The 26,583-nt window shown below is 41.2% G+C and overlaps 1 protein-coding gene across 1 annotated transcript in view; it reads right to left on the bottom strand.

The window, feature by feature from the left end:
• Positions 1–292: 292 nt before the first annotated feature.
• adck1 (aarF domain containing kinase 1) overlaps positions 293–26,583 on the bottom strand; it is a 69,319-nt gene continuing 43,028 nt past the window's right edge. Inside the window, exons 8-11 of the mRNA XM_020641250.3 lie at positions 19,754–19,903; positions 17,988–18,185; positions 8,756–8,949; positions 293–5,207 (exon numbers count right to left, since the gene is read on the bottom strand). Coding sequence (XP_020496906.2) covers positions 5,048–5,207; positions 8,756–8,949; positions 17,988–18,185; positions 19,754–19,903 — 702 coding nt within the window. The 3' untranslated portion in view covers positions 293–5,047. The remainder of the gene's footprint in view (positions 5,208–8,755; positions 8,950–17,987; positions 18,186–19,753; positions 19,904–26,583) is intronic.

Raw genomic sequence — 26,583 nt, 5'->3', positions numbered from 1 at the left:
TTATAAAAAGCAGGTTTTTTTCTCCTTTATGACCTTCCTCTCCCTCAAAGGTTTCAAAAGGCAGCCTGCTTCCATCCATTCTTACTCCTTTTCTTTCTGTTACATCCAACGTCTACACGTACATTATTAAGTATAAAACAGGTGTTCATCTTTTCTGTTATGGCAGTAAGTATCTGAAGGTGTGTACTTAGGATATAAATAGTGAGAAACATCAGATAACAGCAGTTTAATTTCTGTGGATAACATCAGAACAGGCTTTGACTCTTTGAAGAAGGAACACAGGGGCAATAAATCACAGATTTGATTGAATTTATTACAATGAAATGATTAAACTCCAAACATATTATTTGTTCACCTGTTCGTTCCAGCTCACAGGACGACACTGGATCTGATGCAACAAGAAATAAATAACCCAACAGAGATGTATCCTGCGTTAAAATACAATATCAAATAAATAAAAGACTTGACTCTGCTGTCATTGGAGGATAAAGGGCATGTATATTGCTCATACCACAGAACAAAGAGAGATATGGCCTCTGAGGCGAGTGAAGTCGATTTGTTGGCTAATTTGTTTCAGCTGTTCTTCACCTTCAGGAATGTGCGTTGTGGAGTTGCATTGCTAATCTCTACAACATGCATTTGACACTTGTTTTCCCACATTTCATATTCAGAAAGGCAATAAAAGAAAGAGGAGTGTAAAAAAGCTACAGGTCGTGATGAAGGGCAGCTGTGTGGTTTTCTGTTTGGCTGAATATGACTCCGGTGTTATGTCTGAAACATCGTCTCTGCTCCACTTAAATACCACTGAATAAACTTACTCCATCTCTATTACTCATCGACGCTGGCAGGTGCAGTGTCACATCACTGGAAGTCACTCATGGATCAAAGGGGGAGTATTGCATTGTGGGAAAGTTAACAGAAAGTTGGGGGCTGTTCACTCTCTCAATTTGTCAAAGCCTCTTGGTCGGCGGCTCCATGCTTCAGAAGTGTTCTTTTTGGATCCTTTTTATATTTAAAGGCAGGGTTGGTCATTTTCTCCAGATCCACTTTTTAAGATTTTGGTTGAAATTGTCTTCAGGTCCTGACAGACATTAATAACTGATGTTCTCTGAAAAAGGACGAAGAAAATCCATCATCTGTATCAGTTTGTAAGTCTGTAAAAACTTTGACCAATGTCTGCCACGAGATACCAATCTGATGAACCAATCACGAACCTCCCTGTCTCCCTGCTCATTCTCTACATCATGCATGAACAAGCCCACACTCAAAGCATGAGCTGAGGTCAGCTTCTGGACCAATGGTGCTTCTGCATGTAAGTGAGGGGCGTGGCTTTTGAGGGAGCACAGAGGGGAGGGGGTGCAGCCGGAGCACTGAGGGAATGCTACTTTAGAAATCATGCTAGTTTTCAAAAATTACCAACCCTGTCTTTAATATCATAACTTTATAATATATAAGCTTTTTATTTCAATTTTAATACTAAAAGTCAGATTACATAGAAAGACGACTGCAGTGGTTCTCTTTAGTGGGGTGTGGTGGCAGTGGGTCAGTCAAACAAACTGGGGGAATGGGGGGGGGGGGGCACCAGGGTTTGATTCCAGTGTGTCGTACTCTTAAAAAAACCACTTCTCTTAAAGCTGAGTGAATCAGCCCGCCTTTCAACAAGAAACATACATTAGCACTGATTTAAACTCAGACCATGAGTTAGCATGATGATGTCATTTAAACAACGGGCAGTAAATACAGCCAATCATGACGTGTAAAGACAGAAAAGGCACGGGGAATAAAAAAAAGATGCTGGTGCAAACAGGACAAGTTTTGTAACTCTGTGATGAAATACTGTCAGTTACTTTCTGTGTAAAGATAAACAGACATAAGAGATGAGCACAGGATGAAGATCATGGACGACCATCGCAGTTCTTACAAATAACAAGAAACCTGTCCTGAGCAAAGAGGGGCTGTGATGGCAAAAAGAATTTGACTGGAAATATAATGATCAAACCATGGGTGTGGTATGACAGTGGCAGTGAGAAACAAATAAACTTGTCTACATTAAACTTTTCATCTCCAAGAGATGGAAGTATTTCATTCGCAAACTGACTGAGGTGATGCAGACAAAAATGAGAAAAGGAACATAAACCAGAATCTAAGCCGTTTAAAAAACATTTTTTAATTAAAATGAAAAGGGGTGCCAGTAGCCTAGTGGTTAGTGTGTACGGGCGGCATGGGTTCGAATCTGAACAGTGGCTTCTTTCCCGCATTTCATTCCCTACTCTCTCTCTCTCCCTGATTTCTGACTCTGTCTACTGTCCTGTCTCTGAAATAAAGGTATTAAAAGCCAGAAAATAAACTTGAAAAAAGACCAAAGATTAGGAGTTTTTTTAGCAGAGGCACATCATCAGTTGTGTTACATTTTTGGGGCTGGAGTGAAACAAGCTGCCAGGTTTCTTTAAAAAGCTGGAGGAAAAACCCAATTTCTGATTAGAGGGAAAAGACTTCAGTATTTCTTGTGACCCTGATGAAGGCCACAAGCCGAAACATGTCGGTCTAATAAAGTTAATCAAGTCGATCTTCATACTACAAGAAGTGCTGCTGAAGCTTTCTGACCTCTTAGAGCCTTCCTCTCTCCATGCACCTTGGTAGTTTGTGAAGTTGTGCCAGAAAACCCTAATCTACATTTTATGACACTGACAGTAACAACTGGTGTGATTGTGGAATGGCTGAACAGTATCTGACTTATCTGAAGTTACGCCCTGTTTCCACCAAGCGGTCCGGTTCAGTTTGGTCTGGTGCTGTACCTATTTTGGGAAGTTGGGAATGCTGCCAAAGTAAGGGATCCATACCATCCTACTTTCTTGGTGCCCTTCTGTTGGGGTGCCAAGGGTACCGATCTGTCCCTAAAGGGTCCCTTTCATTTACTGTGTCCCGTTCTTCTTGAATGTTTAACTTAATTAATAGCGGGCTGCACTGTGTTGGGCTGCTATGATGTCACACTATTACATAGCTGACCTCCATCTGGCTTACACTCTGCTTACCAAATAAGGGTTGGCTGTGGAAACACAAGCAAGTTTAGAGTTTACCGTACCAAAACTGTACTGAACCAAACTGGACTGCTGGGTGGAAACGGGGCTTTACAGTATCAATGAAGTAGTAAACAAAATGCACCATTATACAATAGTTATAACAATGAAAAGAAACTATTTCAGCATTCAGTGCATCCTGCGTCATCAGAAACGTCTGTGACTCGATGCAAACTTCAGCCTGAGGTATTTTGTTGAGGAGCAGGAATGAATCCAAAGTCCAACATCATCAAGGCTGAAACAGTAGCCCCATTCAGACTGCTGTTTGTGATGCCCCCTGTGACCTTTCACCTTCAATCTGAATGTCCCAAGAGGTCCTCCTCTGTTCCGTCTTTGGAAGTAGTGACAAAGGCGTTACAGAGAAGAGACAGTTTCAGCAGAGCCAGCAGGGGGAGTGCAGCGGGGTGTGTGTGTATGTGTGTGTGTGTGTGTGTGTGTGTGTGTGTGTGTTAAGGTGGAGCTTAGTCACAGCAGTTTTGTGAATTTCCTGTGACCTTCTGCACTTGTAGCATGCATGTCAGTGCACTCTGCTCCTGGTTGGATTCTTGTTTTGTATGTGTATGACAAACTAACCCATCTCTCTGTGTTACCTTCTAATCCGACTGCTTTTCTCCCTCTGCAGCTGTTTATGAGCTTGTTTGAATCTCCACAGCCGCCTCACTGTTGGAGTGATTGTTTGAAAGTAATGAGGTTTGTCTGTGTGTAACGATACATCACTGTCAAGTATCATCAGAATATAATCATGTTTTAAAAGTTGCACAAGGTAATGTGAATGACGCCCTGTTATCTCAACATCACGTCTGACTTCTGAAGCTCAGAATCTGAGAAATAAAAACTGATCATTTAACGAAAGCTTGGTATCCATAGTAACAATATTATCATTTAATATCATTTAATAACTAAATGGGCCTTAAGGTTCATTGAGAGTTCAAACACAGTTATATACAGAACAAGAAGGCTATGTGAACAAATTGAGTTCTGATTTTTTTTACTCTGACAAAATAACACGATTCCTAAAAAAGGAGTTTATGTGCATAACAATGAATAAAATGTTCCCGTAAAATCAAAGTCAATATTCTGATTTATTTATTTTAAAAGGGAAAAAGGAAAGCTAAAAAAAAGTCACACTTTGGTGCAAGAAATCTACGGAGGCCCTAAGGGGACATACATCCAGACATTTGATTTAGTGGACTAAATGGAGACCTTGACTTACTGTCTCATCATCTCAGGATAAAACAGCTTCTTTAGCTTTTATAACAGGTTAATGTATCTCATTATCTCAGGATAACAAAGCTTGTTTCCCCGTGATAACAGGATTGTCCGGATGTCATTGGACATTGCCCACACTAATGAGGAAGTTAAGCCTATTTCTATGTTAGTTTTCTGATTCTGCATGTCCGGGGAAACGAGATAAATAAGTCAAGATCTTGAGAAAACACCTGAAACTTATTTCGTTACCACAGGGAAACAGAGTATGTTAAATGTTTAGATGCATGTCCACTTCCTTTGATTACATACTAACTTGGCAGAATACATTTTTTGCAGAAGAAGAAAAACCAAGTGAGAAATCTGATGATGTGTCTGAACTCAGAACTCAAATGTTTCTTCCACATGTGGCCTCTTTCCTCTCCTGTATGTCTGCTTGTATTAGTTAGTGACTTAAAGGAAATGGTTTACAGATCTGAAAGTCTGTGATCTTGAGGTAACAGGTCGAAAAATGATCAACAGCCACGGCTACATCAGGTCTCTACAGACATCAGCATGTTTGTGTCTCTGTGTGAATCCAGAGGGTTGTGGAAGTGTCATTTATACAGGTGCAAATGGTTTATGAGTGTGAGTGTGTGGGTTGAGGTTGTACTGAAGAGCACATACTGTATTTTATTTGTGTAACACTGTTGTGTACAAACCCTCCAGACCCCTCAGCAGCTGCAGAGTGTCGTTTCTGTCCTGATGTGAAGTCCAGATGTGTCTCAATGCAGAAACGTCAGCAGAACGGAGAGCCAGTGGACCAACATGGAGCCTTTCACCCTCAGAAACAGTTCATACACGGCGAGTTTCCACAAGTTCAGGGACTCGGACAGCGTGATCTGCAGGCGCCTCCTTCTGGACCGAGCCTTACTCCTCTTGTGTCTGTCAGCAAGCAGGACGAGAAGGAAAAGGTCAAAGAAGAAGAAGAACGTTTGTTAAACTACAGACTTTAAAAAGATGGATGACATGTCAGCTTCCCCTGCTGACTGGCTGCAGTATATGCAATAAGCTCCGCCTCCTCAATGTAAACAGATGACCTTGATGCATATTTATTTTTGGGCTTTTTTGTTTTTATTGTAATGACAGAACAGTGGATAGTCAAAAATCAGAGAGAGAGAGAGAGAGTGGGGAATAACATGTGGGAAGGAGACAGCGGTCGGATTCGAACCTGGGCCTCCCGCTTGGAGGACTAAAGCCTCCGTACATTGGGCGCACGCACTAACCACTGCGCCACCACCACCAAGCTTTCACTTTCTGAATATAAGAAAAGATCAAATTATTTTTCATCATATCTCTTGGCTGTGGTTTAGCTGGTAACAAAACCGCTCGCTGATCAAAGCTGTATGGTGAAAAATACCAACTGCAGTAATAATAGTGGCAAACAGGCCTGAATGACTTCATTGGTCTGCTTGTAGTGTCTTCTGCAGAATCCATCAGAGGAAGAAAAGCTGCTACAGAATGTGTGAACAATGGAGTCAGCACTGAATGCAAGCTGCAAACATGAGCTTGTCGAGATTTTTAAGAAAATCGAAAAAGTGATAAATCTCTATTACAGGCTGAAATACCTTTTTCAGTCACAAATCCAAAAGCACAGGCGAGACTGACTAATGTGGTTATGATTTCTTAGAGCTCCACCGAGGAAAAAAAAAAAAAACGTTTAATCTCAGGGAGGCACAATAGAAAACTGCATGATGTGTCAATTTTCAAGCCTCAAAACTCTGAAAAATGAGAGAAATGAAATGAAGCCTCTTGGTTCAGTGAGTGGCGGTGCTGTCCGTGGTGCTGAATCGATGGAGCTGGCTCCACTTCCAAAACATGCTGCAGGCTCTCTATCGAACACACACACACACACACACACACACACACACACACACACACACACACACACACACACACACACACACACACACACACACACACACACACACACACACACACACACACACACACACACACACACACACACACACACACACACACACACACACACACACACACACACACACACACACACACACACACACACACACACGCCACTATTACACATGCACTGCGGTCATGTTAATGCCCAAACATTACCTGGAACAGCTGCATAAGTAGCACTAATGTCTCCTGCTGATACAAATTAAATTAAACTGACTTTTCCCGACGAGACCCGAAGTATCTTAAATGTCTCAGTGAGCTCATTTGTAAACAAATCAAGTAATTTCCAGACTGTCCACAGTCTGTTTTTGGTTGTCGTGTGTCACTTACTGTGTCTGCTTCTTTCTCTTTTCAGTTTTTACTCTGACAAATTCATTTTGTCTGCATTGAAATGGATTGACCGAGCAGCGTGCTCCACTAGATGTTATTGTGAACCATGACACAAACAGCTTTGTAAGCTAACAGTTAGAGTGAGTATTTGCAAGATTTGTTCAACAAGTGCAAATAAACACAAATTATTTAACTGTTAAAGTCACACAGGGAATGCAAGGGGGTCATCTGAGGGAAATTTGCAAATAGGAAAACTTTCTGCTTTTTAACTTCATACTTGGCTGTGTATCCTGTCCGGGAACACAATTAGAAACATGCAGACGCGTCATCAGCTTCTGTTTGTGTAAGGGGGAAAAAAAGGTGCTGGCCTGAGAGGGGAATACTTTTAGCTGCCAGCACATGAACTCAGTGTGAGCTGAAGAAAAGGTTCTCCTGCAGACAGACTGAACAGCTCAGAGGACTGAATGTTTGGTTTGATTTGGAGGACGAGGTGGATCCCCTGCTGCCTGAATTACATGACTACTCAAGGCACTAGACTTTTTTTATATGTTATAAGATGAGCTTATTCAGACAGTCTATAGCTCTGTTAGTGGCAGGCAGAGACCCTGTACGTGTGTGTGTGTGTGTGTGTGTGTGTGTGTGTGTGTGTGTGTGTGTGTGTGTGTGTGTGTCCATCATCAACTGCGAACTGATGTGACAGCACACACACACCTCTCCTCTCCAAACCTGCAGACGTAAATATCAATTTCTCCTCCAAAGCCACTTACTTGTCGGCTTAGTTTGTCTTAAGTTCTGACACACTCCACCATGTGTGCTAACATCTCAGAGACTGAAGGATTTTATTCACAGATCTGTAAAGAGTCGCTGATGTTTCACTAAAAGACAGGAAGTTCATTTTGTAAACCTGGAACAAAAGAAACGATTTGAACTCTGCAACAGAACTGGTCAGTCACAGTCTGTTTTCATTTTTTTGATTTATTTGAATTTATTTCTTAGTGAGACCTTAAATACTTCGGATGACCAGGATCTGAAAATCCTGAGCTAAACACTGGGAAGTTATAAATATAATGAATGATAAATGTATTCATCTGGTTATATACATTTAAAAGTTCCAAACAAATCTGACAGCTTTTACCCTTATTTTGCCAAATAAACATACATCACATAACTATTGAAACATTTCTGCTGATAGGAAATTGAAATTATATTTCCTATAACTCCTAAATATGAAATATTTGTTCTTTTTTGCTTATTGTGATGTCCTTTCCTGAGGTATCTTCAATTCTTTGACACCATTAAATCTGTGTAACCCAAATGTTATGTAAGTGTTATAAATGATGCTCTAAATACTAATGTTTTTATTTATTTTACACCAATGTTTAAGATCATGCAACAAGGATCTCTCATTTCTTCATCACATCCTGGCTTGTTTTTTTTTTTTTTTTAAATCCTCTATCTGTCTGTTTTTCAAGGTAAGACTAGGAGTTTGTATTAAAGGTCACATTTTCTCATCCCTTTTCAACCAGTTTCAATAAGTCTCAGAGCTCCCTAAAACACGTCTGTTAAGTTTCTTGTTCTAAATCCACTCTGATCCTGTATTTGATCATGTCTATAAACCCCTCTATTTCAGCCCTGCTCAGAACAGACTGTTTCTGTGTCTGTACCTTTAAATGTAAATGAGCTGTGTCTGACCACGCCCCCTCTCTAGAAGGGGATGTGGCTCGGGCTTTCTCCCTCCATGCCCGTTTGATTCAATGAGAAGGCAGACTCAGAGGGCAAAACAAACACCTAGCTGTGGGAGTGTCACCCACCTGGGGGAGGGGTTACTGCCCTTTGTGATGTCATGAAGGGAAAATCTCCAAACGGCCTGTTTGAGCACACACTTTATGAAAAGTGGAGCAGGCAAAAGACGGAGAGGATGGACTTTTCTCATATTTGGGGCGTTTGTAGACGGACTAGGGACTCATATTTGTGTTAGAAAAACATGGTAAAGTGTTTTTTACATAATATGTGACCTTTAAATAATGATGGAGAACTGTATTAGTTCTAGTTACTTGATTTATCATTAATTTATTAAGTTGTTCTGCGTTATATTCTTGTCACTACCTTTTCACTGTACCTCTAAAGTAAACGTAAACACGATTTCAACAAAGGGAAAAGAGTTGAATGTTTCTGACCTGGCCATGGCGCGTATACAGCAGCGAGACATGTTGATGAAGGAGGAGGAGGAGGCCCTGGTCTGTAAGGTGGTCTCGATGCCCCTCAGCAGGTCGTTGGTCTTCAGAAGCAGCAGCATCTGCCGGGGCACTCTGTTCAACAGATCGCTGATCTGAGGTAAATACTGAGCCGCATTGGTCCGGATCTCAACGTCCTGCAGAAGAAAGACGAGAAGGACAGCTCTCATCATCAACCATTACTGTCATCACAGCTCATACAGGTAAGAACAGTTACCTGGTGAAAGGCTGAGTAAGCGATTTGAGTATGAATCTGTCCATCCTGTGTGTGTGTGTGAGTGTGCGTCAGCAGCATTGTCAGAGCTGTCAGTCCAGATCAACAGGGTGTTGAGAGGCAGAGAGTGAGACAGACAGCTAGTCAACATCCTGACACAGATAAACTCTGTCTCTGCTCTCTGTCTGTCCGTCTCTGTCCACATCACCTCCTGTGGGCATGAGACCAAAAAGCAAACACTTCTGCAGCAAACAACAAGCACCTGATTAAACTACATTCATGACACACAAACACGCTGGGGCTCGGTTCAAAATGAGGGTCCCAGTACAAGTCAGCGAAAAGACAGTGAAACTGAATCTTACACAACAGAGACTCAGCAAAGTGTTTAAAAGTACCATTTAGTTTTTATTTCTAGGTACTCTGTAGGGGTTTTCGGACCAAACAAATCTGGGTATGGTGGTTATGGTATGGTACCAGTAATGTACCCTTAAGGGTCTGTTTATAAGCATTGTTTAGCATCTGATTCAATTCAATTCAATTCAAAAAACTTTATTTGTCCCCGGGGGGCAATTCAAAGGCACACAGAGCAGTAAATTAACAACAGTGCAAGTACGAAACATTAATCTAAATATAAAGTATCAATTTAAATACAACTTAAAGCTTAAACTTAACTTAAAAATACAAAATATAAAAAGAGTAGATATAAGTGGACAGTGATTGGACTAACAGATGTAAACAGATGTAACCAGAACTATGTGCAGTAGTGACCAGATGTAAACAGAACTATGTGCAGTAAATGAGAAATAAATATATATATACAGAGCTATGTGCAAGTAGGCAAATACTAAATGATAAGTTGTTAAGGTGCATGGTGAATAATGGAACAACAGAACTAATATATACAATATAGCTGTAAGGTAAAAATTCAAGGTACAACCACTGCACAACCTCCACCTCAGCGGCAAGGAAGTGTGGACAACAGGAACGCAAGGAATACAAAAAATCCCATCGCCCCCTTTCCAATTTTCCTTAACAATGAGTAAGGTCTTTCCACCTGCTCTTTTGTAAAGCGCCTCGAGATAACACTTGTTATAAATTGGCGCTTTACAAATAATGATTTATTGATTGACTGACTGATTGATTGACACTGTTTTGTATTTGTTTCAAGATACCCCTACTTGGACGTTCCTAGGTAGCTTTAAGAGGGTCTTTCAAGGAACCCTAAAGACTCTTTTCAAGGTACTTTTAAACATCTTTTAGCTTTTTTCTGAAGTCCCCTTTGTGTTTGGTATGTTTTTAACCCTGTTCACGCATTGTGAATGTGGTCTGTTAGGTTTAAACAGAAATACACGGTGAAGTATCAGAGAGAGATTATAAAAACAAAACAAGCTAATGTGGAAAAGTTGCTCAGGAAGTTAACTGCAGGGTATTCAGATTTTTTTTTTTCAAACCCTTCCGAGTCTCCCACTTCTCCATATATTCTTTATTTACTCATTCGACTACCAGACACCAGGTTTAGCATGTAAAGACATAAACCAACTACAAAATCCTCCCCTCATAAACACCCAGCAGCACCAGTCTAAATGAAAAGGGGTTGGGTTTTCTGAAGAGCCCTGCTCAGGGAATAACAATTAGCAGCAATTATGGGAGGTTGGTTAGCGGGCCTCACAGCTGTCAGTAGGACACAGAGACAGCGACAGTGCTCTCATTTGCATCTGAAAGCTTCAATAAGGACATATTGTATTGTGAGTGGTGTGATAATAAGCCGTGCAAAAGGCAAAGGGAATGCAATCGAAGGGGGGGGGGGGGGGGGGGGGGGTGGAATCTGTGCTGGTGATTTTTCTTTTCTCCCGCGAGTGTATTAGAGAGTCGTCAGGATGATTTCGTACAGCAGCCTGCAGCCATTAGAAATATGTTGTGCAGCACAGAGGGAGAACGTTACAATCTATAGTGAGAGCAGCTATTAGCGACGCTATTCTGACTCTGCAGAGCGAGAAAAACGCGACTACACTCAAGGCAGTCATTTTATTTGTCTAAAGAAAAGCTGAATAATATGAAATCACTTTGCTTTCCTTAGACTGGTGTACAGAGGGACGGTAAATTAATGTGTCATTTTGTCAAGAAGTGGGGCTGAAAGAGTTGAATTTGTAGATTTATTTTTGGGCTTTTTATAGCGTTAGTTGGGAGACAGGACAGTGGAAAGAGTCACAAATCAGGAAGAGAGAGAGAGAGAGAGAGTGGGGAACGACATGCAGGAAAGGAGCCACATGCCGGAATCGAACCTGGGCCGCCCGCTTCAAGGACAACAGGCCTCTGTACATGGAGCAGCACAAACTAACCACTAGGCCACCAGTGCCGGGGTTGAAAGATTTAAGAATCAATAAAGAAGCTGTGTTGCACTTGATCATTTTCTGTAACTTCCTGAGACGATCAATTTGACCACCAAGCCGTCTTCACACTCTGATGGGTGAAGTGTGTGGCTTTGATTTGAACTTCTCTATTTGGCTTTTTTTCTCCATTAGTCACATTTCTATCTTTGCCATTACTCCCTTTTTGCAAAACGTATCAAATAACTCTACAATGCCACAGAAAAGATGCAGCATAAGTATAAATGTGTATTAATGTGATAATGCTAAGCTCACAGCCTCATTCTGACTTAAACAAAAAACTATAGCTGTAGTCATGCAAAGTCGACGCCTGGAGAAAACATGGTGTGAACAGACATAGAAACAATAGGCAGATATGGACGATAGTATAGAATACTTGGGTGAATGTAGCAGCTCATAACAATCACAACCATAGCATTTTAATGGTAGCACTATAACAACAACGGGTTAATGGTGCGTTCCATTTAGCTCAGGATCTCCCATCTCGGAGCTGGGAATGACGTCACACCTGAGTTTACCACATTCCTGATGCGAGTTGGCAACAAGTCGGACAAGCAACATGGACGAGTACTTTTGTTTTAATAGCTGATACCAGAAGATAAAAACATACCATGTGATAGTTTATGTGTGAAAATAACATGACAACATCTCCATGGATAGAACTTGCACGATACTTTAAGTGTGCTTGATTTAATTACACAAAAAGAGGACTAAATTGCTATTAAACAAAACAGTTACAGCTTAAACGTTACTGTTAATAAACATAGCAGCCGTGTTGGATTTTCACTCGGACTACTGAAGGTTTTCTCGAGATCCCAAGTCAGAATTCAGACTTCATGGGGGCGCTCTCGATGATGTATCAGACCAGGAACTCAGAATATCCGACTTCAGAGGTCAAACAAAGCTTACCATAACTCTTTCACACAAATGTCTAGAATGAATGTAGAATCTGTAAGAGGAGAATTTATGTGTTTAGCATCTGGTTTGTTGTAAAGCAGTGATTCCTCTTTTTCAATCCCTTTTCTTTGAAGCCTCCCCTACTTGTGTAAATTTAAAAAACTGTGCCTCCCCCCCAAAAGGACACACACTAAAACAAACAAATACATTGCTTTCAAAAATGAATATAAATGTTGATTTATTTCATGAGAGCTCAAACTACAAGTGTGGCTGACTAAGCAGCCTGATATATTTCAGTGAGTAAACAGGACCGTTTCATTTACAGACCTTAGAATAAACTATTCTGTGTGTGATCATTATTTTAGTTAACATGTGCAGATCTTATTTTGAAGACCTCAGAGCAGACAAAGCTGTGTGCTTCGTTTACAGAGAACTGCAGAATAACTGTGAATAAACGCCGTATTATTTCTCTGAAACGAGAGCTGCAGCGCGGTGAGTATCACATGACTCATGACGTTTACTTTTGAAACATGCTCTGATGGAATAAGTGCAGTGCAAATGTTGACTTGTATGTATTTTTTTTTAAAGATAAAATGCAAACATGGAAGAACATGTTAGTAAGGGTGCTGTTGCGATTAACAAACAGAGGAGTGCATCAGAAAAAAAAGAACAATATATTCCTGACCTCTCTAACCACACGGTGACATTTTGAACAGATTGCTTTGTTTTAATATTTGGAGGAGAGACATTCATTAAAATAATAACATATTCCACTATGGTGAAAAAAAGGTAGCGAAAAGGCAGAGCTCTAAAAGCACTCAACATGTGTTTCCTGAATGTGATTGCATTAACACTAATGGAATGCATCATCGGGCGGTGGAAGCACAACTTAAAAAAAATGATCCGCGTATAAGAGAGTGGATAAAAATGAAAGAGGGGAAACAACGAGAGAGACGTCAGGAAGGACAACAAAGAAAAGGCAGAGAAGACGAGTGGATGAGGTCTCAAAGTGTCTTCATAACTGTTACACAATCGACAAGTGGAGGGCACTAGAGCGGAGTCCGCCTAATGGCTGTGTGTGTGTGTGTGTGTGTGTGTGTGTGTGTGTGTGTGTGTGTGTGTGTGTGTGTGTGTGTGTGTGTGTAAAAGCAGGGAATGTAAATGACATAGACCGATGGCCAGGAGTGATGGGAGTGCTTTCATCTCTGAAGTGGCAGACAGAGGAGAACAAGAACACCTTACCTGCACACATTCTCACACTAGAGTACTCGACTATTAAGGTTTTGAATTTATAAAAAGGGAACACACAAAAGGTTGAGTTAATAACATGCAACCTGGCAATTAACACAAGTCCAACCACGTACCAAGAGTATGCAGCTTCTTTGGAAATACAAGTTATTTTCCCTCTGATGTCGACTTCTAGAGTCCAAATCTCCAGTAAAGCCTGAACATGTTGAAGTGAGATGATGTTCAACTAGTGCATCGGGGCATCTCTGCACATCCAACACGTCATCAACTCTAAGCAGGAAGCTCCAAAGATCCAGATTGCAACCAGCCAGGGCTGCACAACTAATTTGCAATTTGAGTGTTATCAGGATATGAGCATTCACAAAGCATCACAAAAAAACTGAATTCATCACAATAAATAAGAACAATTATTTTATGTAAACAAGCAATGCTTTCTGAGGATGCACACGTTTACTCATTGCATGGAGGTATGAGTTTAATGGCCGTGCTTTCACAGCATTTTGATGCAGTCAGATCGATCTGAGCTATCAGCTACCGCTTGTTTAATTGATGACAATTTAGTGGTGAAACAGCAGCTTCTGGATCTATTCTGGATTCAGGAGGGTGCTAAATATGAAGAACAGCTGAGAGGCACACAAGCTGAGTTAGCAAGCCAATAGTCACGCTCCAATCTTTCTTAATCGCAAATCATTTCATACATATTTGTTTTCATTTTACGGGCTTTTTATGCTTTTATATTTTATAAACAGGACAGTGATAGAGATGGAAATAGAGAAAGAGAGAGAGAGAGAGAGAGTGGGGAATGACATGATCTAAAGGAGCCAAAGGTTGGATTTGAACCCAGGCCGGGGTTAGTGCACATGGGGCATGTGCACTACCCTCTAGGCCCCCATTAGTGCAATATTGGACAATGACTTAGCCCATAGCATATTTTTCTCATATCATCCAGCCCTGCAGCCAACACACAACCGGCCCCTTACCCTCTTTTTTCCAAACATGTAGGAGAAGAGCTGGTCCCTAAACTCTGCACAAGGAATAACATTATTCACTGTAGGTATTCAGTTGACATTTCCCCTCTACACAACCTCAACCTCTGCAAAGTTCAAGTTGTTGCTGCAAAATTTCACATGATTATTAATATGAAGCAGCTTCATGAGCACAATCCTACACCATTCTGAGCTCCTGTCATAGTCTGTCCCTGAAGTCCAGCAGGGTGTATAAAATGTGCAGCTCATGTGATGTTTGTGTCGTCCCCCCCCCCCCCCCCCCCCCCCCGCCCGCCGATTGGTTATATACCAAAGCAATAGAAATCAAAGGGAAATTCAAACAGAACTTGAAAGGACTGACGAGTGAAACAAATCTAGTCTGAATTGAAAATGTAAAGAAAGAAAATGTATTTCATGCTTAATGCACAGCCTGTTATGTCAGCTTTGAAAAATGGGTTACATATCTCTACCATCTTACAGTTTCCATGAAGACAATCAGATAGACAGAAGGAGAGGAAATCAGCAGCGGACACGGAACAGCAGACGGGAAGTGAAGCAAAAAGTCAAATCACTGAGCTGCAAACAAAGTGAAGGAATCACACATGAAAAGACAATGATCTATCACTTAAAAACACATTCACCAAATGTTTAGAGAGAGAGGAGAGAGACGCTGAGTGGAACCCTCACTGGATGAACTTTGTGCTTCTTCTCCTGCTTTTCCAATTATTTTCTCATTTCTAATTCAGTTGACTATGTTGATTGTAAAGCGATTTTGTGTGATTAAAAAGAACTTGTCAGGCTCCGTGTCCACCTCACATTAAGTTAAATATAACTGACAAAATTAGCTTGTCTCCCCCATGGCTACAGGTAGCTTCTCTCAGGTTTCTATGCACCGTAAAGAAAAGCACTTCTGTGTGTAGGACACTACTGGCATCTCCCCGATATTACAGATCTTCTGATATCAGTCACATACTTAAGTGGAAACAAGGCGTTAGGGTCTTTGTGTTTCTCCTGTAAGAGGTCTTGCCCCCTCGATCTAACTCCTAAATTGAAGCTCTGTTCTCTCTTTGGGCTGAATAATCTCTTTTTGTTTAACTTCCAGGGGGTCTCGATGTCCCTGGTGATCCAGGGCTTATTGCGAGGGTAGCAGGTTAAGATCCGGGCCGTGCAGCCTGAAACAACATGTCCACACAGAAGTCGATGCATCCTGTGATGCTGTGTTTAAATCCCTCGTTGTCCCCCTCACCATATGGCCCGGTCAGCACTTCCCAGATCGTGATGGACTGGATGACATCAGAGGGCTGTGCCGCGTGGGCAGAATGTAAACAGCGACGATAAGAGCATGTTCAACTCTCCGTACAGATAATAGGGAAGAAGACCCTCCTTAGAGTCATTAATTGCAGAGTGCAGACACATGTATGACACTAACACGGTCTGGTTTACACTGCCTGCTGTTAAAGAGAACACCACCCCCCCCCCCCCCCGTTCTCTCTGACTGCTCTCCTCTTGGTTTCTGTCCCCCTCGTACTGTCTGCTCCCTGCCAAGTTCACTCTTGTACTGGCCGTCATGTGTGAGGGGGTGGCACACTGTAGCAGACTGTTTTGTAGTACTTTGGCCAGCTTAAAAATGTTGCATAAGAGAGGTATAAATAAACTCTCTCCAGCACAGATGGCACTGTGGAACCCCTGTGGTTAATGGGACACTTACAAACGCACACAAAACAGTTTCTTTTTTTCCCTTTTGCTGGTGGATTCTAAAAACAATCCCGTCTTGAAGAAAAAAACCTATTAACTCTAACTTAAGTGATTTCAATGATGGGGTCAAAACTTAAGCCTTCGATTAGCTGAGAGATAACTCTGAGAATATTTGCAAGATGAGCTGTAACAGTGGTGTAGGTAACTTTGGAAAAAGTAAGTAAGCTGTCAAAGTAAGCTGGATATAGAAGATTTGAGGAAGTCTCGGCCATATGCAGCTAGCATGCTAATTTTAGCTTGTTGAAAACCATGCTCAATAACAGGGAGCCTGAAGGTAGACACCTCAGAAGGAAGGCAGGATGGAAAGTCATCCACTTCCATTCATACAGTGTGACACGTTTAAAGCCACAGATACCAGATTTTCATTTTTTTTAGTTAGTTAGTATGTTGGAGCATTTATTAATATTTCTGTCTGGCTGCTGAGATAGAGTATTAGAGCCACATTAGAGAAAAATAATGGAGATTTTGGAGACTATTGTTTTAGTACGAAGAGAATGAAGTTGTATTTCTAGGCTGTTATTTTGACGGGGAATATAAAAAAGAGCAGCCAGCCATCTTTGCTAAAAATGAGTAACCTGGATCATCTTGTGAGGTCATGTGGGAGAGGATGTGGACAGTGCTCCTTCCCGGAGACACCATGTGGATTTGATCTACAATAAGGTCCAACAGAGGATCTTTGTTCTCAGGAGATTCACATCATTTGGTTCCAGTAAAGAGATCCTACAACTAGTCTTCTGCTCCACAATTTAAAGTCTCCTGCATACAGAGGCCCAGTCTCTCTGTCCAGCTGAAAGCCAGGATTCAAGACTTCTGGGTATCTTTATGTACTGTAAAGGCTGGACCAGCTAGTCATTAGTAGCTAGTTATTTTAATGATTGATAGTACAGTAGCTTTTTTTTTAAATTTGCATTCATTTCACTTGTGTTTGTGTTTGAATGTCTGCTTATTTATTTGCCCACTCATGGACTGAGATTGTACTATTTTTTTTTTTTACTTAGTCAAATTTCACATCTGTAAAGGAAAAACGAACATCATGAAAGAACAAAGACAAAAACAAGATGACCTGCATTATTGTATAAAACATAAAGTATTCGCTGAGGGTTTCACATGTGAAACATCGACTAGATTTCCAGCACTAACACCCTGTCGACAGCGGATGCATCTCAACAGAGTGTTTCAGTCCTCATCTCATGTGTGTCTGATGGAACTGATGCACTTCAGTTTGAATCTCTGCAGCTGTCAATACAACCCCCCTCCCCTCCCACAGACTCCTGCTTCACTCAGGCTCTGATAACAATGATCCAAAGTGTATTTTTACTCTTCCACTTATTTTGTTTAATTATGTAACTCCATGCAGGCATGTTATAGACATGCTGCTTCTCCTACTGCTGACAGAATCACTTGATCATGTGTGTTTTAGTTAATCCAGGACTTTCATATCGTGGGTTAAACATTCACCCTCTAGATTTTGAGGATAAATGTGTTTCTGTTTGTCTTATTTCTATTGTCTTGATGTTTAGATTTAGCTCTTTAACATGGCCTAGCGGTTAGGTCACGCACCATGTACGTAGGCTGCAGTCCTCCAAGCAGACGGCCCCGGTACAATTCCGGCCTGTGACTCATTTCCTGCATCTCATTCCCCAGTCTCTCCCTGTTTCAAAAAAAAGGAATGAACTGAGAGCACATACCTCAGAGTGTGTGACAGGCACAGAACTGATGCCAGCGTTGACGGCGGTCCAGGATCGGGCGGTGAGGACGCAGGCGAACAGCGGGTACAGCTCTCCAGCTCCCAGTCTGCGGCTGTAGCGCTCCACACCGGGCATGTCTCCTTTAATCAGAGCCTGCCACAGTCTGCAGTAGTCCAACCTGAAGTCAGGCTGCAGGACCTGAAGAGAGAAAGAAAAGAATCCTAATATGTCTTTTGTTTAGATTGTATCTTCCTTTAAGGTCCTGTGGGGACTTCTAATCCGGTTATGAAACAGACGTAGATGAATGTCGATGTCTTTCATAACGCAAAAGACAGACTATTTTTATCCACTTATCAATGATGACCGACCTCACTACTGCAGGGTAGGTGTCAGACAACGTGATTAACAGCATGCTGCAGAAACTTCATGTCACTAACTTTAAATTCTGATGTACCATTTCAGTTATTAATCATATGACTTCCGTGGAGATCCTGAGCTCTTTTATTTTGTAGCTTCCTCTGGATCGTTGCTGCAGACGGCCTGCTGTGGAAATGCCTGACTCAAAATGCTACGACTAATAACATCAGTTTTAAATGTATTCTCATTATTAAAAATGTTAAAGTGAATCTAACAGCTGCTCGACTCCAACTGCTATGATTAACACGATCAGTCCTGAATGTTTTTATTAGACTGATCAGACTTTCCTTTACAAGCTTTTACCATTTTTACCGTCATTGTCGCCTTGAATCTGTTTGATTTGTTGTTGTTGTTGTTTCTCTGTTTGTCTCGTTATCTCCTTCTACAAGCTCAACACAGTCGCAGCAGATGGATGTTCATCATGAGTCTGGTCCTGCTCGAGGTTTCTGCTTCTTAAAAGGACGATTTTTCTCTCCACTCTAACTTTGCTAAATGTGTCTTAGTGCTCATGATGCATTCATGTTGTAAATAATATAACAAAAAGATTAGGTCTAGACCTGCTCTTTTTGTGAAGTGTCTTGGGATAACATTTGGCGCTTTACAAATGTTTTCCTGTTAAACTAATTTTAAAAATGTGAATCCAGTCTGACAGTAAAAGACTTGAACACATTTTCTTTTTACTCTTTTTATGATTTTTACACTGGACACATTTAATCCTCACCTTAATGCTTCCTGACATTTGCATGACCCACTGACGCACATGAAACACACTCAGTGTGTGGTGCCAGGAGCTGTAATTGAATGTGTGTGAGTGTGTGTATGTTTGTGTTCATGAGGAGTGGATTGAAATGATTCTCCAAAATGACAGCAGGACTCAGAAGTCATTAAGAATAAATTGGTGCCATTATGAAAGGATAAATCCTCCTCATGAATACTGGAACCAGCAGTCAACAAACATGTCAGACATGTGTGCATCAGCCCGCGACTGTTTGTACCAACATGTGTGTTAACAATCAAAGAGAGTGTGTGTGTGTGTGTGTGTGTGTGTGTGTGTGTGTGTGTGGTCACATAAAGGGTCTGTATGATTAAGGCAGTGATGTACCAATCCAAAGCGAGACCGCTGCACTCTGCTAAGAACAACATCAAATGAGTTGTTTATCAAAAAGCTTTTATCCCCCTGCAGCTCTCCTGAAAGTGTGTGTGTGAAAGTGTGTGTGGCAATCCATTTTTTATGTGCATCTTGACTGTTTGCGTACTCAAGGCCGCAGCCAGCAACATGAAAAATGGACTGCAATATTAAAACAAATGATGTTTTTCTTTATGTTAGAGCCGCCTGGAGATTTTTTTACCTGATAGAGGCCGTGATCGAGCAGGACAATCTCCGTCTTCTGGCTCTGGGGGCATTTTCGGACCAACACGTTGCCCGGATGAGGGTCGCAGTGAACAAAGCCGTGCACGAAGATCATTTCACTGTACATCTTACCCAGGTTCTCTGAGATCTGTTGGAAATGGTAAAGAGAAGTGTTTTATTAAATCCTAAAAGAATTCACAAGAAATGAAATCTGAAAGGAAAGAACACAACAGAACTTAAAATAAAAACCAAATCATCAGATTAAAAACAAATTATGTGTAGAATACTCCATTTTATTGTACTTTAATTTGCATTGGCAGTGAGGTTGCACAAAATCTGCAAAAAGTGCTCTAACAAGGTGCATTATCACTTCATTTAGAAGGCTGCAGAAGGAACAGATAACTGCTGTCTGAGGGCCCGATCACACAGTCGCCCTCGGTGCTGTCGCTCCAAGAACGCCTGAGCGCATCTGGGGAATAAACAGCTGGGAGCGCCTGTGGAGTGGGGCTGGTTGTGCACTCGGGTGAACAAATGTAAAAAAATAAGTGGGAAAAAATTGATTTGAGCAAACGTAGAGCTTTCCACCATCTCGTCAGTGAGCTCTGTGGTAAGTGTCTGGTAAGCGGTTAAGCCCGCCTCCCACTTGACTTAATTGGCTGCTTTGGCCGAAAGTAACATTGGCGAGCGGGTGACTCTGAGTCTTGAGCTGAGAACATGAACATTTTGTAACTTTTTGTGCGCCCAACAAAAGCTAGAAAAATGCATCCCAGCATTTAGAGAAGCAGTAAAGACAAGCACCCAGAAAGCTCGCTGTACCATAGGAACACAATGGTTTTACTGGCAACGCTTTTCTAGCAATGTGTCTCTGCGTGATTAGGCCCTGAGTCACCACAGTAAAGAAAAAGTGAGTTACAGTAATCTTAGTCTCTATTCAATCTGACTTGCTATTTATTATTTTAAAACAATTTTGTGGGTTTGAGATTGTACTAAATGTACGATGGTATCATGATTGTACTACACTGCTGGATGTGCATCCCCTCAACCCCCGATAACGCACATCTACACACTACCATGGTGCATAGTGAGTCATAAAAACACCACACAAACACATCTGAGGAGATAATCTTAGTGCAATGCTACGTTTTGCACCAGACTAACCTCGAAGTAAAGACCAAAACCCTCCAACAAACAGAGCGCAGAAATATCCTCACCACAATAGTTCAAAACTCAAACTGGTCCTCACAGTTACAGAAAATCAAGCCTACAAACACACACAAATACCTTTTTAAAAAGAAAACAGAGAGCCAACAAATTATCTCAGAATGGGCACACACAAATGGCGGTTAATTAGAGCTCCTCAGATTGTCCCTGGAGAAAAAGTGCAGCACACACCGACTGACCTGCAACATCCCGTTTTTGTCTGCTGCTAAAAAAATGTCTGAGCTGAGTGTTTTTTTTAATCTGTAGGTCATAATTTCCAGTGTAGCGCAGGATTGGTGTGTGTGGACGTTGCTATTGCATCAAACAGGAAGTTTTTGTCTCTTACTCATGTTTTTACATTTGTGTTCATGTTAGCTAGCCTGCTATCAGATAATCTTAGGTTTAAAGGTCACATACTATGCAAAATAAACTTCACCATGTTTTTCTAACACTAATATGTGTCTCTAGTCCGTCTACAAACTCCCCAATGATGAGAAAAGTCCATCCTGTCCATCTTTTCCCTGCTCCACTTTTCTGAAAATGTGTGCTCAAACAGGCCGTTTGGAGATTTTCCCTTCATGACATCACAAAGGGCAGTAACCCCTCCCCCAGGTGGGTGACACTCCCACAGCTAGGTGTTTGTTCTGCCCTCTGAGTCTGCCTTCCCACCGTAAACAATAGGACATGGAGCGAGAAAGCCTGAGCCACCCAAGCTCTTCCAGAGAGGGGGCGTGGTCAGACACAGCTCATTTACATATTTAAAGGTACAGACACAGAAACAGTCTGTTCTGAGCAGGGCTGAAATAGAGGGGTTTATAGACATGATCAAATACAGGATCAGAGTGGATTTAGAACAAGAAACTTCACAGGCATGTTTGGTGAGCTCTGAGACTTACTTAAACTTGATGAAAATTAGGAGAATATGTGACCTTTAAGGTGACTACTAAAAGACTCACTTGGCAGTTTTTTTTTGGTTGAAGGTACTGCTGAAATGTTCACACCCTGGAACCCGGCTATCTACTGATAACAGAGGTCAGTTTTATTCAAACATCATCATTTAATTTCCTAATCCTGAGCCCTCGTCTGTTCCTGGAGGGCACAAGTGAGAATTGAGAAACAACAGAAATTGAAAAAAGGATGGTGAAATTAAACTTTGAACAAAATGAAGACTAAACTGAAGACACTGGGGCTGCATACAGACAAGTATCAATATTTTGTAGGGATTGAGGGTGATCTTTTCACACTGTTCATCCATTATAGAGTGATTACACTTATATGCAAGACTAAATGTTTTGCAATGTTATTTTTTGATATACAGGATTCAATACATTACATCCTGAAGACATATTTAAAATAAGTCCTTACTCTGCGTCATCAAATTATTATTTTGATAGGGTTATAACCCCATCAAGCTCCATTCAAACACCACAATGTGCTGCACATAGTGCTGGTGCTGCTGTTTCTGACAACAATGAGCTCCAGACTGAGAGCTAATGTAGTTTGGGACCAGATAAGCTTATAGGACTGCACCTGCAGGAGGCCACATCACACTGTCCTGACTCCTCCGTCTTCAACCCTAAAGAAATCATCACAACACCTGAACAATGATTACGACTTGAACACACAACTTTAAAGCTTCATGGGCTCCATGACAGCATGTTTCTAATAAGTTCCACAAGCAGAAACGTGCTCAAACTAGGATCAATATTGGAGATGCTTTTGAAAAATGGAGAGAGGTTAGAACACAGAAAGGTTTACAGACCGATGCAGAGCTGGATAAACACTGAAGCTTCAGTGTCCACCACATGGTGACCTGTGTGAGCATCCACTCTAGAGAGGAGGAGGGGGGGAGACAGCTCTCTACAATGTTTAGAATTTGGACTGCAGTACCCATTTTAAACACTAGGTGACAGAGATACATATTGCTCCTTTAAAAACTGTTGAGGTTTGGATAGAGAGTCAAGATGTTAACTTTTTAGAAAACACGTTTCAAAAACCTGCACAAGGATACGTAACGTTCCTCTAACATCCAAATGAATCTTCACAATTTATCCAAATGTGTCTTTAACATCCAAAAGCTGACTTTCACAATGCATTACCTTAGTTGTAGAGTTGGATCAGAATCAGAATCAGAAATAGTTTATTGATCAACAGGAGGACATCTGGTCGATACGGATGCTCTCACATAAAATATATCAGTAGAAATAAGGTAATAGAAATATGAATAGAATAAGGAATGTAAATAAGAGATAAAACAAAAAGCACTAGAAAAGTGTTGAAGACACCTAGTCAGCGCATCATCATGAGGTCATTCACCTCGGGACATTGTACTTTTATCATCAGGGATTTTTACAAGGCTCTTAATAAAGACAGAGTGCATTTAGTCCTGCCAAAATTTAAAGAGAAAACAATTAATCTCTGTTAATTGACTTTGGATTACACGAAGGTGCCTCTCCGTCACTTTTGTCTGTGCCATCAACAGACAAATGACCCAGAACTGAGTTTTTAAAAGCTTTCACATGGACAAAACAGAAACTTGTGCGGAGACAAAAGTGCCAACAGTATCTGTACAAAGACAAATCAAAGAATTGATTTCCTCCGCCGGCTGAGATCCTTTGAGGTGAGTCAACCAATTCTAGTTTATTCTTCTTTACTTCTTTGATTCTGTGTGTCCTACAGTACTGTAACACCTCATGTTGTATGTGTCTGTCCACTGCTTTAAAGACAGTTAGACATCTGCTCAAAGATCGTAGGCCGACCATTGCAGAGACACTATGACACAGCCTACGATAAAAACACGTTAAAGGCTAACAGAATCACCTCTGATCCAAACCACGCTCTGAACACAGAATATGAACTGTGACCATCAAACCGGAGACACAGGGTCCCATGTTTTAATAAGGTCACTCTTTTGTTCACCAGTCAATCCTTTACATTGAATGTACAGCTGAATCCCAGATCGAAGCACGTTTAAGACCTCTGAATACTTGTTTGGTGTTTTAATGTTGTTACAAATGTTTGTATCTTTGTCTTAATTTTTGTGTTTGCAAATGGAGCCGCTGTAATGCAAGACAAATCAATCAATCAATCAATAACAGGCAACAGACAGACTGAAGTCATCAGCATGAAGAATGTGAAAAAATAAAGTTGGTGATGCAGTGGGTAGTGCGCGTGTCCCATGTATGGAGGCTGTAGTCCTCCAAGCGACCTTTGGGTTCTTTCCCGCATGTCAATCCTCACTCTCTCTCTCTCTCTCTCTCTCTCTCCCTGAATTCCGACTCTATCCACTGTCTCTCCAATAAAGGCACAAAAGCCCAAAAAGTTGGATCCTGACATGGAGGAGTCAATAAGCTATGCGAGGTCTGGTTAAATAATTATACACAGTTTGGGGTTAAATCACCTCTGACGAGTTTTATGGCTTGACTCGTACTGCTCTGTTTTCTGCATGGTAAATACAGTATTGCTGGCTCATTAAGCCCCTGATGGCATTGAGGCAGACTTACATAATAAGATTGTTTTGTTATCACTGAGATAATTCATTTAATTAAGCATATTCATTTTAATTTGCGGCTGCCAATTAAACAAAAGAACTGTGATTTTTTGTTGTTGTTGCATTAAACACAATTGGATTAAGATTGTAAATATTCACACCGACTCATAAGAATGTGTCGCAGTGTAAAGCCTGTGTACTAAACACTGCGACCACTGAGGTTTATGAGCATGCTCAGTGCATGCAGGCACATCTTCAATCTCGGCAGCGTGGGGGAGAATGCAAAGAAAAGTGGAGCAAAGCGTGGTCCCATTCTGCTCACGTCAAGAGGCCAAGTTCAGAGGAAAGTCTATTTAGGCCCTCATCCATCTTGTGATTACACACACAGATACATACTGACACACACACACACACACACACATTCCAGTTTGCAATGCTGTCACCTAATAATACGATCCATCCTGAGTTTCTGTGTGTGTATTTATTGTCCTCTATCTCTCTCATCAGCCGCCTTATAACACTCATTAGTGCTTAATGTGCAGACAGTGTGTCTTTGTCTGTGTCGGCGTGGATTCACGTGTTTGTTTGCACATGAAAAGCACAATAAACGAGATACTATGCATCATGCATTTATCACTGTCTTCTCCCTCTGTGTGATTGTGTGTGTGATATTCAAGTAAATCACCAAACACAGCAGTGAGTTACGATGAAAGACTTCAAACCTGTAGTGTGGTCTGACTGCAGAGACATTTTTATTGTATTTACATCTTTTGGGCCTCTGTATATAAAAAGTAAAAAAAGATTTGATAGTAATAACATAAAGCTAAAATGGTTGCTACGGTACCTCTTGGGGCGAATGCACCTGATTGTATTTGTCAATAGCATTTAAGAAGGGTGAAAGTGGCACCGGTGGGCTAGTGGTTAGTTTGCGCACCCCGTGTACACAGGCTGTAGTCTTCGAAGCGGGAGGGCCGTGTTCAAGTCCAACCTGTTGCTCCTTTAACGCATGTCGTTCCCCACTCTGTCTCTCTCTCCCTGATTTCGGAGTCTATTCACACACACAAAATAAATAAAATAAAAAATAAGGTAGGGTTGAAGAATCTCGATATGAGATTTACTCCATATAGATACGTCAGTCAGATGGTAAACAGAAACATCATCAGTCAGCGGTTTTCTTTCTTCAACACCAAAGTATTCTGCTCCTACCACTGCAAAGCTTTTGAGTTTCCTGTGACGAAACCAAACGTCTTCTGTGAAAGAGACAAAACGGAGCATGAAGAAGGTGATGGTGAAAGTTAACTTCAAATATTATGGAACTGCTGATGAAAACTGTAACATGTCGTCGATTATTTTGACACTAGTGGCAGCTCAATCTTCCATCCATTTATTTTGCATAATTTTGCTCCTGTGACCAAACTTGATATCCCTGAACATTAAAATAATCTTTAACCAAAAACCAGCTATTCTCCAAACGATGAGCTAAGTCAATAATAGCAGTTGAGTTTGCTGCTCTGCCGGACGTCCTGTGTCTGATAAAGAAAGTCAGAGAATCTTTTTTCTGTTGTTTCATGGTTTGTGAACCTCTCTGTTAAGAACAGAAATTCTCTGAAACAGATTGTGAAGTTGTCCAGTAAGCTGATTGGGATGCAATAGCTGAGTCTAGAAACCTTGTTCAACATGCAGTTTTGGGCGGATCGTCAGCTGAATCTTAGGGCACACTCACATCAGGTAAAGATGTCCTGTACTGTGCATCACCCCCCTTCCCCTCCAAACCCCCGCTGGCCTGCACTCACACTGCTTCAGGAGTAACCCGGCGTAAACACGGTTACTTCTTGTAAATATCATCGAAATACAACACATGAATTTGACACCCAGAACTAAATTTAGACCCTGGTTCCTGTGGTCGAAATGCACATAGTTCCTCAAAAGGTCCCTAGTTCAGAGGGAAAGTTCCTGCAGTCAGAAAGGGGGGTATAATTGATCAATATTTAAAGAAAGTGTGAGACTTCTTAGATGACGCTGGTTTCTGGAAACACTGGTGCAAATGTCTCTTTGTATTTTAATTGCTGACAAACTGTGAAAGGTAGTGATTATATCTCTTTGTTAATGTCCTGTATATACGCAGTATATATATACAC

The sequence above is a fragment of the Labrus bergylta genome, chromosome 18 (genome assembly GCF_963930695.1).
Source record: "Labrus bergylta chromosome 18, fLabBer1.1, whole genome shotgun sequence".
NCBI classification, from domain to species: domain Eukaryota; kingdom Metazoa; phylum Chordata; class Actinopteri; order Labriformes; family Labridae; genus Labrus; species Labrus bergylta.
Note: the sequence above shows the minus strand (reverse complement) of the source record. Positions and strands in the feature narration are given on the sequence as shown.